At 39.4% G+C, this 15917-nt stretch overlaps 1 protein-coding gene across 1 annotated transcript; it reads right to left on the bottom strand.

Moving 5' to 3' along the window:
- Positions 1 to 806: 806 nt before the first annotated feature.
- On the bottom strand, positions 807 to 1730 carry LOC142150694 (olfactory receptor 1G1-like). Its single transcript, XM_075205890.1, has one exon. It carries the CDS (start codon positions 1728 to 1730, stop codon positions 807 to 809), a length of 924 nt encoding a protein of 307 aa, XP_075061991.1.
- Between the last annotated feature and the right edge of the window lie 14187 nt (positions 1731 to 15917).

The raw sequence follows: 15917 nt of genomic DNA, 5'->3' as shown, positions 1-15917 counted from the left end.
ATTCCCCTCATAAGTTAATATTAAATTAATTTTGCCCCTTAAACAGTAAATATTGATTACCTAAATAATTTAAATGTCAATGTTGCTTTCCCTTATGTTCTGAATGGCTTTATAGCTCGAACATCATGCAGTTTGAGCAATCTTGCCACTCACAACCACCTCTTTTATTTTGGCCATTTGGATGGCCATTTCTCTCTCTCCCCTGCGTCTCTCTGTCTGTCCACCCCTCCCCTTAGATTGTACGCTCCTCTGAGCAGGGCCATCTCTCCTCCTGTTTCCACCACTTCTTACTCTGCTCTCCAGCTACTTAGCCCTCCTCCTCGAGGGTCCTCCACCCCACATCCACTCTCGCTCCCTCCTCCCCCCTGGGGGTCTCCCTGTCTTCCGCGCCCTCCTTCTTGGGCCCCGTCGTTTGCGGATCCTCCCTCCCCCTTCCCCGTCCTCTCTAGCTGTGCATTGAGCTTACTGAGTTGCTGTGTTTACTGTACTGTGCTGTCTCCCATTGTGTTGTAATTTTGTTTGTCTCTGTACGGCGCTGCGGATGCCTTGTGGCGCCTTATAAATAAATATTAATAATAATAATAATAATGGCGGGTTTGTGGCAGTTTTGCAAACCCAAACTTAGTAAATCTGGTGGTTTGTATGTTCATCATTGTTAAAATCGGGATGGCGATTTGTAAAGTGGGGGTTTTAAAAAATATCAATTCTGGCTGTTTTAATGGCAGATTGGGCTTTAGTAAATCGCCAAAAACCGGTGGTTCCACTAACCCGCCCTTTAGTAAATCTAGCCCTTAGTCTATTTTATGTTAAATAATGTTTCTCAGAGCCCTTAAGATATCTTTGTTTCTCAAACTGTACACTAGGGGATTTAACATTGGAACGACAGCAATATAAATCATAGATAAGACCTTGTCCTGTTCCTGAGAGTGTTCAGATTCTGCTTTTATGTTCAGACTGAGAGATGTCAAGCAAAATAATAGCACAATGGTGAGGTGGGAGGAGCATCTGGAGAAAGCCTTTTGTCTTCCTGAAGATGTTCGGATCTTTAGGATAGTAGATATGATGTACATATAAGAGGTGAAAATGAAAAACATGGAAAAAGATCCCAAAATGATCCCATCCACAGCTATTAAAACACTGACATATGTGCTGTCAGTGCACGAGAGCTTGAGTACTGACATCATATGACAGAAGAAATGATTGATTTCATGGGAATTTGATAATGGTAACTTTGATATTAGTATTGTATACATCAAGGCATTCAGAGCACCAAAATGCCAGGAAAAAAAGGTTAATAAGAAACATATCTTCTTCTTCATAATGAGAATATAGTTCAAAGGAATACAAATGGCCACATATCGGTCGTAAGCCATAGTTGTTAACAGAAAAAATTCTGTCCCAACACAGAAAACATATAGAAATAATTGGGAGAGGCATCCAGAATGAGATATGCTAGGATCTCCTGTGATTGTAATGATCAGGAGCTTTGGTAAGATTACAGAGACATAAGCAATGTCCAAAACCGAGAGGTTACACAGGAAAAAGTACATTGGAGTGTGGAGCTTGGATACCAGACAAACAAGTACAATGATAATCACGTTTCCGAGTATACAGAGTAAATACATCAAAATGACCCCAATAAAAATCACAAGTTGAATTTCAGGGTATTTTAAAAATGCCACCATCTTAAATTCTGTATGAGATGTACAATTCTGCCAATTTTTATTCATGTCTTGTCGAAGAAAAGGGAGCAAAGTAGCTAATATCAGATCTAGATAATGGCTGTCAAATGCTTATTCCATATGTGACACTGAATATGGCTGTCTTTAGCAGCTTTCCACCAACATACATTGTTTGATCCACCTGGCATGGCAAATGCAGGGTCCTGCATATATATAGTATATAGTATCTATAAATATATAGTATATAGTAAACAAACATAATAATACTAATAATAATAATAATAATTTGGTTGTGCACTCTCCCTTGGGACAATCTGTTTCATGCTTCCTTGCAACTTAAAAATGGAAAGTGAAAACCCCAGATTATTGGCAGACCCCAAAGGCTTGGGGTGGCAATTGTGCAGGGCAGCACCTGCTGAGTACTGAGAATTTATATTTTAAAAGAATTCTGTGGTCGTAATTAATTAATTTGGTTTGCATATTTGTTTTGGGGAAAATGTGATAGATTGATCGTGTCTGAGTATGTTTCACAAATTCAGCTACTATATCTGACCTGTCGACCTGTAATCATGTGTCACGCTCAGGGTTCAAACATAGTAGTTGACTGTTTGAGACAGACTCAGATCAGATCAAACTACTACGTATTGATTTCAGATCAGGAGCAGCACAATGCAATATTTATGTAACATGACAATTCCTTTAGAGAATAGCTTTAGTACAGAGTACTGCTTGCAAAACACTAATAATGTCTGGTGAATTCAGAGGATCGTATGTGTTTTTGTTTGTGCAATGAGGTCATGCCCCTCTTACACCCCAGTTTTTAGTTACATATAATGATTTAACATTTGTGGCAAAGTACAATACTTTATATTTTTTTTCGTGTGACCAAACCCCTATTGTAGCTTCCTTCCCTATCCAATTATCCAACTTATGTCAGATGATTTCCTAAGTGTGTAACTGCCATTGCTTGGGGTATATTTACTTTTAAATCTGTGTGCAGGTAAGTTTTAACCCAAATAAAAAGCATAGCAATGATCATCATAATTTTTATAACATTGCAAGTTTACAATGCATGTTTATGTAACCCGGCGGTAGCACTGTGACTGGGCTGGCGCCACCGGGCACTGAAGAACTACAACGCCCAACATGATTTGGGGGAGAAGAGAAGGAAGGTGATGATATCAGCCAGGACAGTTATTGAGTGTGCAGAGCTCAGTTGCTGTCAGCTGACAGGTGTTGTGAGGAGAATGGAAGATTCGGTGAGGACAGAGAAGCTTTGTACTGTGTATAAGGATAAATATAGTTGTGAACATCACTTGCTAACTATACTGATAGAGGTATAGAGAGGACAGTGATAAAATCAGTTTGCCCAGGAGCTAACATCACCGTGACATGAAGCGGGTGACGTCACATCAACAGGATGATTAGCAATATATCAACTTACAGTCAAATATCAACTTTAAATTTCAGTGTACAAATAAGCTATCAAGTATTTGTGTGCTACATGAAAAAACAGTCAGTATTTAACTTATGTGCAAAACAGAATACTAATTTGCACCCCTTGCATTGTAACATGGTTTTGTCCAGGAGACTGAAATAAGAAGTTTCTCAAGTTAAGATCCTTAATGAATCAGACCCAATGTCCTCACTTGCCTGTAAATCTGAAAAACTGCAGCTCATAGTCATATTTGACTGTTGCTAATGCTACTGCATCTCATTCAGGAAAAGTGGTCTCTACCAGCGTTTACCTATCAATATTTTATAAATAATTAATTTTCTTCTGATGAGCACCAACGTCCTTAGCCATCTATACATAGGTTTACTATTAGCAAAAGGAAGTGCAATTAATAACTTCTGAGTATGTTCTAATATTGTCAACTTATGAGTATGTTATAATATTGTCAATGATTGTAATGTATTTATTTGTTGCTAGAAATGTATATATTTTTATAATTAATTATGAGTTATAAAGAAATACTTATGTGCTCTACTGAGGAATATGTAGTATGATGGAGTAGAGACAAAAAGCTATTTTGTATGATTAATTCTTTGGTGGAACAATCCTAGGTAGCCATGTACATGTTTCTTACTTGTATATCACTCAGTGAGTGAATATAGTTTTTATTAAGCGACGCCAGTCATAGCCAGCTGTTCAGATTGCTGCATTTGGGACAGGCTGGGTGTTTGTGACACCTAGTATAATAAGAGTGTGATGGCATATATAGAGGATTTAGCTGACAGTAATAAGTTAGTGCTATTGAATATTAAGAATCATTGAAGTACCTCTTAATTCATGGGAATGTTAAGTGAAATTAGTACCCTAATCTTTCTCTCCAGTAGAGTGTTAATAGTAACAATTAGGGAAATATTCATGTTACAAAGGATTGTTCAGGATAATAGGTTCCAGGAAAGAAGATAACGGGGACATTTAATGGGTTACTGTATTGTATATTTAATCTTCATTACAAACACAATGTGAATATATAATTGCCTGTCTTTGCTAGTATTTTCTAAGTTTAACCAGCAGATATGAAAAAAAAAAATCTCACACTAAAGGGGTGTTTATTACATTATTATAGTATTTGTGTGCCCTTTGGAGGGAGACTAGTCTGGTATAGGGCAGGGGTTCTCCTGAATTGACCACAAGTATTCAAATTTCATAAACACAACCCAGAGAAGGAATTTAAGCTCAGGTGGAGGCACTATCAAGACTGAAAGCTGATAAACACTTACTCAGTTCCTACTTACAGTCACTCAGCCTTTGATTTTCAACCTGAAAAGGTGTTACATTTATATTTAGTGGAGGACTGGCCAGAAGAGGAAGATTTTGGTGTGAGTTGGTCAGCTTAATATATATTGCAATATGTGAAACTAACGTTGCCTGTTTTTAATTCATATCTATAAAAGCATAAAGTATAGCTTTACTACAGAGTACAGATTGAATATCATTTATAATGTCTTTGGTGAGTACAGAGGATTCTATGCCTTTTTGTTTATATCTATATATTTATATCTACATATCTATATCTACACACACACACATACACACACACACACACACACACACACACACACACACACAAACACACATACACACATACACACACTTTATTTTATACTAGTGGTGGTTGGATCTAAGCACTGAGTAACTGGACTGAGGGACCAATAAATAACAATGGCCTAGGGGTGAAACAAAAAGAAGGGAAACAGAGGCTGGCAAAAAATATCAGATATCATGTACATACTTGGATTGATGGATTTGATGTTGGATGAATCACAAGCTGTTGACACCCAAGATGTCATATCCTTGTTTTCAAATCTCTATTGTTAATTAAATAATGCTTAAAGCAGCAATGACTACTACAGAAGTATGCTTTTTAAAACTTTTTTTTTAACACTTCTATTATCATAGAAAATAGTAGCTGTCAAAGTGTGATATTGCAGGGCTGATATAAGCCAATTCCATGTGAATATAGTCTTGCCAGGATAATTCTAATAATAACATGTTAATGTTGTCATGCTATATTCTAAAATCAGAAGTTACTTTAGTCAAAATGTATTTCAAGCAATTTACAGTGTTAACTATGAGCAAACAAAGGGTAAATGTATTTTGAAGAACCCATACTGTAATTCAGAGGCATGCTGTCTGTCAGTTTGCCTGGACTGTTTACTCAGGGATTGTCAGTTGTTATAGAGTGGCAATTGCCCATGTCAGAGTGCAAAATACACAGAAAGATGGGCTAAATGTCCTTGGACCAGAAAGAGCCATATGGGATGAACAAAGATCAAATTATATGGATAATGTGAAGTTAGGACCATTGAAAGGAATATATCACAGCAATGAATAAAATGTTCTTGGATGAAAGGGCAATAAATCAGTTGCAGGATTAGAAGATCAGCACATTTATCTCAGTAAAGAAGAGATTTTGGAGCAGAAAGAAAAAGGCTTAAAATACATGGAAACAGATAAAAATGTCCACTTTTTGGGGATCAGTCTACTGCTGTGAAATTGTCCAAAGTTTCCTAAAGTTTAAAGATTATTCCCTAAGTTATGTGATTCTAGTTCTGTAGTTTCAGAGTTGTATTTCTGTTTAATTTGTAAAACTTTTTTTTTTTTATCCGTATGTCAGTTTGTTATAACTATTCAATAAACATTGACTTTATTGTCATATTAAATCCCATTTAATAATATTTTGTGTTTGTGTTCCTAAAGATTTTAAGTGTCTTTGCTTTTTAACACATCAGTTATGATAATTGTTTGGTTTACGGTAACTTTGCTAAATTGTGTTGTGAACTCTTGAAATATTCAGCAGTTTGAATTTGATTAATGTACAGTATGCCCAGGTGAGTCTTGTTGTGAGCTGGCATAAAATTTGCATCTGCTGCAAGACTTTTACATATATGAATGGACACCTGTATGAATGAATACCTTTAAACATTAAAGTTTTGTAATGTTGTTTCTGAGCTTTAAAGAACTCACAAATCTAATGAAAGAAAACAATTCTTAAACTTACTTTATTATTGGAAATCTTGACTATTTTTTAGCTTCTTAATTAGTGCATTTTAAACACATTGCTAGATTAACTCTGATAGAGTGTGATGCTACAGTATACTGAATTTGTAAGCACAATTTAACAAGTTTATAATTATGTCAAGTTGTCATGTCTTTACAGAACAATGCAATGCTCTTCCGTATATTAAAATATTGCATACACTCTGCATATATGATGCCTGCTTGTGTCTGCCTAGCAATGTCTTGTTTTTGACAAACATGCTGTACACACAATTCTAATATTATGCTAAGACAATAGAACCATTATTTTTATATAATTCAATGTTATTATTAAATATTATTAAAAGAAAGTACTGCTAATTCTAATACAGCCATTATGAATACAAAAATAAAAATGAATTAAATTTAATCAAAGCTCAATAGGTATATATAATTCTATAATAGAACTGTGTGATAAGTGTTACCTGGTGTGTTTGCTCTGGTAGTGTTCACAAAAGTCGTTGCAGAGCGAAATGTTTTATATGCTTTTTATTTAAAATACCATTGGGAAATAATACCCAGGAGATTTACAAAGAATTCTGTAACATAAATAGATGAAGACTAGGAATTACTGCTATTCCAATAAAATGTCCAATGTATGGATTCCGTTAATAATGTAACCGAATCATATTCTAGAATAAAACAATCAATATTGATATTGTAGCATGGTGTACATTCGTTTTTTCTCTGAATCTAGAGATGGTCTTTTTTTTTTATGCATACTAAAAAAACTGCTTGTTAAACAATTTTGGTGAATGGAGGCAACAGTTTTTTTTAGAATTCTAAACATGATTGTTTAATTGTAAGGCACCATGAAACTCTGCAGCACGGGAAAGTATAACACATCATACAAAATGCAAAACAAAAATGAAAACAAAACAAATACTTACAAGCTAGATGGAGGAGGTGCAGATGTGAGTAGAGGGTTATATTTACTAAACTGCGGGTATGAAAAAGTGGAGATGTTGCCTATAGCAACCAACCAGATTCTAGCTATCATTTATTTAGCACATTCTACAAAATGACAGCTAGAATCTGATTGGTTGCTATAGGCAATATCTCCACTTTTTCAATCCAGCAGTTTAGTAAATATCCCCCACGAGAGTAGAGGGGGCCTTGCTCATGAAAACTTACAGGATAGAGGGAGAGGGCAATCTCAGACTATAGGATTGTAGAATTGTATTGTAGCTGGTAATACACACGGAGGTGGTAGCATCAGATGGGGTAACATAGACTGCAGTGAGAGCACTTGAGACACTGAATATTGGGGAGAGTCTGGTCAGGCAGGTTTTGGAGTTCCATAAGTGAAGGACAGCTCAGGAGACATTGGGAAGGTGGGAATCCAAGGTAGTTATCAGAGAGGAGGAAGTAAGGAGCAGGTCAGAGGCAGGTCTAAAAGGGTGAGATGGAGAGTATATTGTAACAAGGTCAGAGATGTAAGAGGGGAAGAATTTAGTGACATCTTTGAAAGTGAAGTTGAGTAGTGTATGTGATTTGCAGAGGGGTGCAATGGATGTGAAATGGTGAGAGAGGAAGAGCTAACTCACTCCAGCATTTAGTACAAATTTTAGCAGTGATGAGCGATGGGAAGGCCATATAGAAATGGCTGCAATAGTCAATGGAGGAAATAATAAGACAATGAATAAGAGTTTTTATAACGTCCAGAGGGAGAAGAGAGAGGACATGCTTTGGTAATTTTGGGAGGAGTTGGAAGGGGATGGGGTTAAGGTTGACGAGGGAGACAAAAGTGGAAAGATCTCAGTAATGGCAGAGAAAGAACTGAGGATGGGTAGGGGCAGTGATCAAAGTCATACTGGCACTTGTCCACTAGAAGCATGCAGGAATCTCAACTGATGTGGCAGCTTTTACACCAGGTGTAAAATTGGAGGGGTAGATTGCTAAATCGTTAAGGGAGAGCATGGAGAAGAGGTTAGGGCCAGCAATAATACCAAGTCCCTAAGACATACAGCATGGACGGGTGCTTTAACTGCACAGCCCAGCAGGGAACAGCAAAATACTCTCTTTTGGTTCACAAGGCCTCCCGCAGTTTAGCTTCATTCCCATGGCAATGGGACAGCAGCACAGCAGTGAAACAGCTGCTTAGAATAGAGCGTTCTATGAGAAGGAAGGAAGGGCTGACACCAAACTACTGAGGGATGTCAATGGAAAGCTGACTACAGTTAGGAGATAAACTGTAACATTTTCGGAAAGTTACGAGGGCAGTTTAAGAATGTGATAAGTGTGCCTGGGAAGGTGTGTTCTACAATTGAAGGGTTAAAAGCTAGGCGCAATTTTGTTGTTCAAATGAGGCACAGGGACTGATGCAAAGTTGGCCGCAAAATGAACACAATTTCCGTTTAAAAAAGTGCACTCACAAGTGGCGTATTACTGTACCAATGCAGAGCGTATCTCGAGATGCAAGTCGCTCAGCTTCTGCAGCATATGCGACACTTTTATGCCAGGTGTAAAAATACCAAAATTCCGTCCATATGCAGAATACATGCATATAGGTGGAAATCAGCATGGGGTGCAAATGCACAAGATTTCCAGCAAGCATTCTTAAATCTAAGCAGCACCAGAACGCAAATGCGTTTATATCCGTATATAGGCTCATTAGCCATTATTCACTGCAATGCCTACCAATTACACTGTATTACACCTTTAGCCGTCACACTGGGAATTTAAGATACACTTACACAACCCCATTGCTACCTTATTATGTATTACAAAAAGCTCACATGTGCTGAATTATTAAACACAAACGCAACTTAAGATTTTAAGACACCACGGGGTAAATGTATCAAAGTGCGATTTTGCAACTCCAGCGATTTTCTCGGGAGAGTTGAAACTCGCCGATGTATGAAGCTGAGTTTTCATACAAAATCGTCAGAGTTCTGCTTCTGTCAAAATCGCTACTTGGAAAATCGCCAGAGATCAAACTCCCGACTGTTTGCCACTGCAGCTATACAGCTCTCAAATGTATGAAGCTGCGAGTTAGCAAACTCAGGAGAGTTTGCTTCTAAACACGCCAGATACAACACGCTGCTTGATAGCAGCGTGTTGTAGAAACACATCACTGTTACACTGCCCCGGCAGTGTTAAAATGTTAAAGAACAGATAAAAGTTAAAAAAAAAAAAGCATGAGGTCCCCCCGCTATTCAGGCTTAACCCTAGTGCTGCCTGACTAGTGCTGGTCCCATGAAAATGGGGGGAAAATTTTGCGTGGGGTCCCCCCGATTTTCACTTTACCAGCACTAGTCAGGCAGCACTAGGGTTAAGCATGAATAGTGGAGGGACCTCACGCTTTTTTTTTTTATTAAACTTTTATCTATTCTTTTACATTTTGACAGCTGCCAGAGCTCCGGGAGCTGTATGACAGGGGCAGTGTAACAGTGATGTGTTGACAACTCACTGTTACAACACAGGAGAGTTTGCCAAACACAGGAGAGTTAGCTAAACTCTGGAGTGTTTACATCGCCCAAAATCACCAGAGATGACCAGCGATTTTGAACATGAATGTCAAAATCGCAGCTTGATACATTTCCAGTTTTTTTTTCAAAACTCGATTTGCCGCGATTTAAACACGCTGGCAAACTCGCACTTTGATACATTTACCCCCAGGGGGTTAATGTATCAAGGTCCGATTTTTTCAGCGTGTTAAAATTGCGGCAAATCACCGGTGATAACCCACGATTTTAGTCCAAAATTTCTCAATATTATTAAGCTGCGATTTTTACACTGATCTTCAAAATTGCTGGTCATCTCTGGCACTTTGTTCCGTGTTTAGCTAACTCTCCTGTGTTGTCCTTATCTAGCTACGAGATTAGTAAACACATCACTGCTACACTGGCCCTGTCTATACAGCCGGAGGTCCCGGCAGCTGTCAAAACCGTAAAAAATGGTTCAAAGTTGAAAAAAAAAAAAGCGTGTGGTCTCCCCAATATTCACTATTAACCTTAGTGCTGCCAGACTGCTGGTTCTGTGAAAATGGCGGAAACAAATTGCTGGGGTCCCCCCGGTTTTCACTGAACCAGTACTAGGCAAACCAGCCATTGTTGGTGACACTGTAGTAGGGGGAAACGTGGCAGGGGTCCCCCTGCTATAATGGCACACCAACTCCAGAGGGTAAATGTATGAACATGCGGGTTCTTAAACACCTGCGTGTTCAGCATGTTCGGCGATTAAATTTCAAGCGGCGCTGCATTGTAAAGGGAAACTTCCCTTTACAATGCAGCGCCGCTTGAAATTTAATCGCTGAACACGCGGGTGTTGAAGAACCCGCATGTTCATACATTTACCCCAGGTGTTCAGCGCTGGACTTGGTTTACAGCCATTTTAGGATTAAAAGCTGCTGACGACAGCTGAAAACATCAGTGGTGAGTATAAGGGGATTTATTATTTGGAGAACCACAAGTACCAACATGCCTTGGGCTGGCTGGGACCTGTAGTTCCACAAAAGAAAATTTTAAATAAACCACCACACCCTCATGAAAACCACATACATTTAATACAATTAATAAAACCCCAATAAACACACTAAACACCCTCATTTATTCCACATATTTTTATTAAAAATAATAAATCCCCTTATACTCACCACTGATGTTTTCAGCTGTCGTCAGCAGCTTTTAATCCTAAAATGGCTGTAAACCAAGTCCAAAATAAATTTGTATCCAATAGTCCAGCTTGAACAAGTCCAAAATAAATTTGTAATTTCCAAAGTCCTGCTTGAAATGTCCAAAAAGAATTTGTATCCAAAAGTCCCTGCTTGAAATGTCCAAAAAGAATTTGTACATATGTGGCATAAATGAGGGAATTTAGTGTCTTCATTGGGGTTTTATTATTTTTATTAATGTATGTGGTTTTCATGAGGGTGTGGTGGTTTATGTAACATTCTCTTTTGCGGAACTACAGGTCCCAGACAGCTGTGGGTGTCAGGGCATGTTGGCATTTGTGGTTCTCCAAGTGCCAAGATGTCCTGGCTGCCATGGGTATGCTGGTGCTTGTAGTTATACAAGTATCAACATGTCCATACTGTTTATGGCACCCTGGCTGTTTGGGACTTGGAGTTCCATAAAACAAAATGACATCTATTTATTTTTTTACACTTAGATCACCGTTTATTGCCCTACACCCACAGCCCAGGGGTGTAGGAAGAGCACTAGTGCTCTCAGCACTGTGCTGGGTGTCCCTACAGGTTTTTTTTTAGCTGACCCCACTCCCTAGGAAATCCAGCCCAGCGCTGAACACCTGGGGTTGGTGTGTCATTATGGCAGGGGGACCCCTGCCGAGTGTCCCTCTGCTATAGTTCCACCAACCCCGGCTGGTTTGCCTAGTGCTGTTATGTGAAAACTGGGGGGACCCCACGCAAATTTTTTCCACGATTTTCATGGAATCAGCAGTAGTCTGGCAGCACTAGGGTTAATAGTGGGGGGACCCCACGCTTTTTTGTTCTTTAACTTTTATCTATTTTTTACAATTTTGACAGCTTCCGGGACCTCCGGCTGTATAGGAGAACAGTGTAACAGTGATGTGTTTACAGAACACGCTGCTAGCGTGTTGTATCTGACGTGTTTTCAAGCAAACTCAGGAGAGTTTCATACATTTGAGCTTCATACATTTGAGAATGGTATAGCTAAAGTGGCAAACAGTCGGGAGATTTATCTCTATCGATTTTGTAAATAGCGATTTTGACAGAAACACAACTCTGAAATTTCAGGTTCATACATCTGCGAGTTTCAACTCTCCCGAGAAAAACGCTGGGTTTGCAAAATCGCACCTTGATACATTTACCCCGAGATCTAATGTCATATGACAAACATTTATTAAACAATAATTAAACAATATTAAGAAAGTTTTTAATCTATGTATTAAATGTGTCACATATGACACTAGTTTGGATGTCTTTTAGCCATGTGTTTTATTTGTTTTTTTGCTATGATTATGTTAACTATGACACTCTTATAATTAATATGTGTATGTTATAACAGTTATTTGTAACTAAACCATAACAAATGAGGAAAGACACTGATTGTTCAAAAACATTAAATTGTTTATTAAATTAAATTCTAAATGTTTTTTTTATTTATAACATGTGCAAAATCACTACAAAATCAAGCTGCATCCTTCATTAATTCAAGGTACTGGAGTAGGTTGGGAACAGACTTCTTTAACTGTTGTAGTTTATGGTGCTGACCCTGCAGATATCCACTTTAATGCTGCATCCACTCTTCTGGGGGTGTTCATGCTCTGTAAAAGAAGTTCATTAATATTTACATCAATATATACAATTTATGTAGTTCTGTACAGTGGTGGTTGGTCGGTGGACATGGATTTTGTGTTATTTTTTATTTTTTATTATTACTGTTTGCCATAGGATTGCACTATAAAAAACACTTACCCGTATCATACAATCATACATTTGTTTTTCTAAGCAAGTACAGAATGTTTGGTTGGATAAATCATGAGACAATACAAGTAAATTAATTCACTCACATACACACTGCCATGGCCAATATGGACTCATCTAAGGTGTTTAGTATTCTATTGTAGTACAGATAACCAGTTACAGGTCTGCCACAATGCTTCCACTCTCTTGTGACCTATCATCCTTATCTACAATTGATGCAGGTGGCCTCATCTCTTCTTCCTGGTGGACCTCTGATGGCTTATTTTTATTGTGTTAAATTTGGTATGTGGTATTGATGTCCCAAATTGATTGTTATTGAGTGAGCCATACTGTGTTTTATTTAATAAAAGAAAAGTGAGTATACATACTGTAATGAACAAAAATGGTGGTGAAACAATATGAAATTAATATGTGTAACAAAGGTGAACAAGGCAAGTGAAACAATAATCTAAAATAATTGATCATGAACTAGAGTGAAAAATATATTTTTTCTCATATTATGATAATTCAGACCCTTCTTTTTGAAGACCTTTGCAATTCGCCCTGGCATGCTGTCAATCAACTTCTGGATCACATACTGACTGATGGCCACCCATTCTTGCCTAATCAATGCTTGGAGTTTGTCAGAATTTGTGGGTTTTTGTTTGTCCACCGTCTCTTAAGGATTGACCACAAGCTCTCAATGGGATTAAGGTCTGGGGAGTTTCCTGGCCATGGACCCAAAATTGTGATGTTTTGATCCCCGAGTCATTTAGTTCTCACTTTTGCCCTATGGGAATGTGCTCCACCAATGCTGGAAAAGGCATTGTTCATCACCAAACTGTTCTTGGATGTTTTGGAGAAGTTGCTCTTGGAGGATGTTTTGGTACGATTCTTTATTCATGGCTGTGTTCTTAGGCAAAATTGTGAGTGAGCCCACTCCCTTGGCTGAGAAGCAACTCCACACATGAATGGTCTCAGGATGCTTTACTGTTGACATAACACAGGACTGATGGTAGCGCTGACCTTTCCTTCTCCAGACAAGTGTTTTTCCAGATGCCCCAAACCAGTGCCGTAACTAGAGATTTTAGTGCCCTGGGCGAGACAGGGCACCGGCGCCCCCATCTAAGTGGGAGTGACATTTGCCAAGTGGGTGTGGCCAACCTAATGTGGGGGTGTGGCTAGCACTTTACTGAAAGAATTCTGAAAGAATTCTGTTACACATATTTGCAAAATAAAAAAAAAGTCTTGATTTTGTCCACAACTCTTCTCGTACCTATGTTCTGAAAGCCTTCCATGAACAGGCAGATCAAGCCACTTGGCCTTAGCAATTTACAAGCAGATTGTGTTCATTTTGCTATTCCAATGAGAACAAAAGGGTTCCAGTGAGTGAGAGAGTGAGAGTGAGAGAGAGACTATAAGATTTTGCAATTTATCATCCAGGGAGTCACTTTTTACCACTCAGGGAGATGGATATCCAGGGAGCGAGCAGCAAGACCGATGCCCATAATGTGATGGAAGTGGAAACTTAAGTGGTTTCTTAATGGTAACGCTTACAGTTTGCAGACAGAAAGCGTTCTTCCTGCTCTGCAAGGCTCCGCGTAACGTCTTGCGGGTTATAGGAAAATCCCCCTAAAGCTTTGTGTGGAGCACAATGTCTGTCCTGTGGATTCTACAGATGTATCGAGTTATAAAAGAGGTCTTAGCTTCAGTCCTGGAGTCGGTGGCTGGGACCGCAATGATTGATGATAATAAGAATGGATGTCATTGGATGAAAGAGCTGTGAGATATCATGTAATCGCTTCTGCTGGTCGCGGTCCTGCGAGAGAGAGATTTTACCGTTACTTTCCCGCAGTGGAACACATATGCGTTCCATTGACAGGAAGTTCGGCATTTGGAACGCAAATGCGGGAAAGTAAAAGACTAATACAGAGCCAGGTAGAGGGCGGCTGCTGCGCCCCCTTGGGCTTGCGCCCTGGGTGCCGGCACCGCCTGCACCACCCTAGTTACGGCTCTGGTGAAAGCATGTTAACGTTAAATAAAGTGTTAAAAGACCCCCTCAACACATGTGACCAGTCCCCCCCTCCCCCTCCTCCCTACCACTCTCTCTTCTGTTTCAAATTATTTGCCTTTTCAGCTGTCAGCTTTTTGTCAGCTTTTCTTCTCACTTATTCTTTTTTCCTGATCACTGCTGCCTTTTCTTCAATTTCTTGTGCCTAATACTTTTAGGCTAAAATTCCAGCCAGCCCAGACAGTCATTGCTGTGTGCACCTGGAGTCCAGCCCAGCCCTCTGTGTAAATCTCTGCTCCTGTGCTCCCAGCAGCATCATGACCTCTGACGCTGCAGGGACAGAGGGCAGAGTTAAAAAGTAGGATGCGCCGGGCGGCCGGCAGTCTGAATCTGAGGTCTGTTTAATTTTTATTTTTTTTACTCCTCACACAGAGGCAGGTGCGGGCGCCCACTGTGCCCCCTTGGGACTGCGCCCTGGGCGACTGCACCGCCCGCACCTGCCTCATTACGGCTCTACCCCAAACAATCTGAAAGTGGATTCATAAGAGAAAATGACTTTACCCCAGTCCTCAGCAGTCCAATCCCTGTACCTGTTGCAGAATATCAGTCTGTTTCTGATGCTTTTCCTGGAGAGAAGTGGCTTCTTTGCTGGCCTTCTTGACACCAGGCCATCCTCCAAAAGTATTCACCTCACTGTGCTTGCAGATGCACTCACAGTGCCTGCTGGCATTCCTGAGCATGCTCTGCACTGGTGATGCCCCAAACCCGCAGCTGAATCAAGTTTAGGAGATGGTTCTGGCGCTTGCTGGATGCTCTTGGGCGCCCTGAAGCCTTCTTCACAACTATTGAACCTTTCTCCTTGAAGTTCTTGATGATCCAATAAATGGTTGATTTGGGTGCAGTCTTACTAGCAGTAATATCCTTGCCTGTGAAGCCCTTTTTTGTGCAAAGCAATGATGACTGCACATGTTTCCTTGCAGGAAACCATGGTTAACAGAGGAAGAACAATGATTTCAAGCACCACTAACCTTTTAAAGCTTCCAGTCTGTTATTCTAACTCAGTCAGCATGACACCTATGTGAACGAGAGAATCACTGACCTGATGTCAGCTGGTCCTTTATTGGCAGGGCTGAAATGCAGTGGAAATATTGTTTTTGGGTTAAAGTTTATTGTCATGGCAAAGACGGACTTTGAAATTAATTGAAATTCACCTGATCACTCTTCATGACATTCTGGAGTATATGCAAATTGCCATCATAAAAACTGAGGCAGCAGACTTTTGGC

This window comes from Mixophyes fleayi, chromosome 4, assembly GCF_038048845.1.
Source record: "Mixophyes fleayi isolate aMixFle1 chromosome 4, aMixFle1.hap1, whole genome shotgun sequence".
Classification (NCBI taxonomy): domain Eukaryota; kingdom Metazoa; phylum Chordata; class Amphibia; order Anura; family Limnodynastidae; genus Mixophyes; species Mixophyes fleayi.
This window is presented reverse-complemented; position numbering and strand designations above follow the sequence as displayed.

Excerpts from the sequence above, each read along its gene's own strand:
- LOC142150694 (XM_075205890.1), bottom strand. The coding sequence starts at position 1,730 with ATGAATAAAAATTGGCAGAATTGTACATCTCATACAGAATTTAAGATG.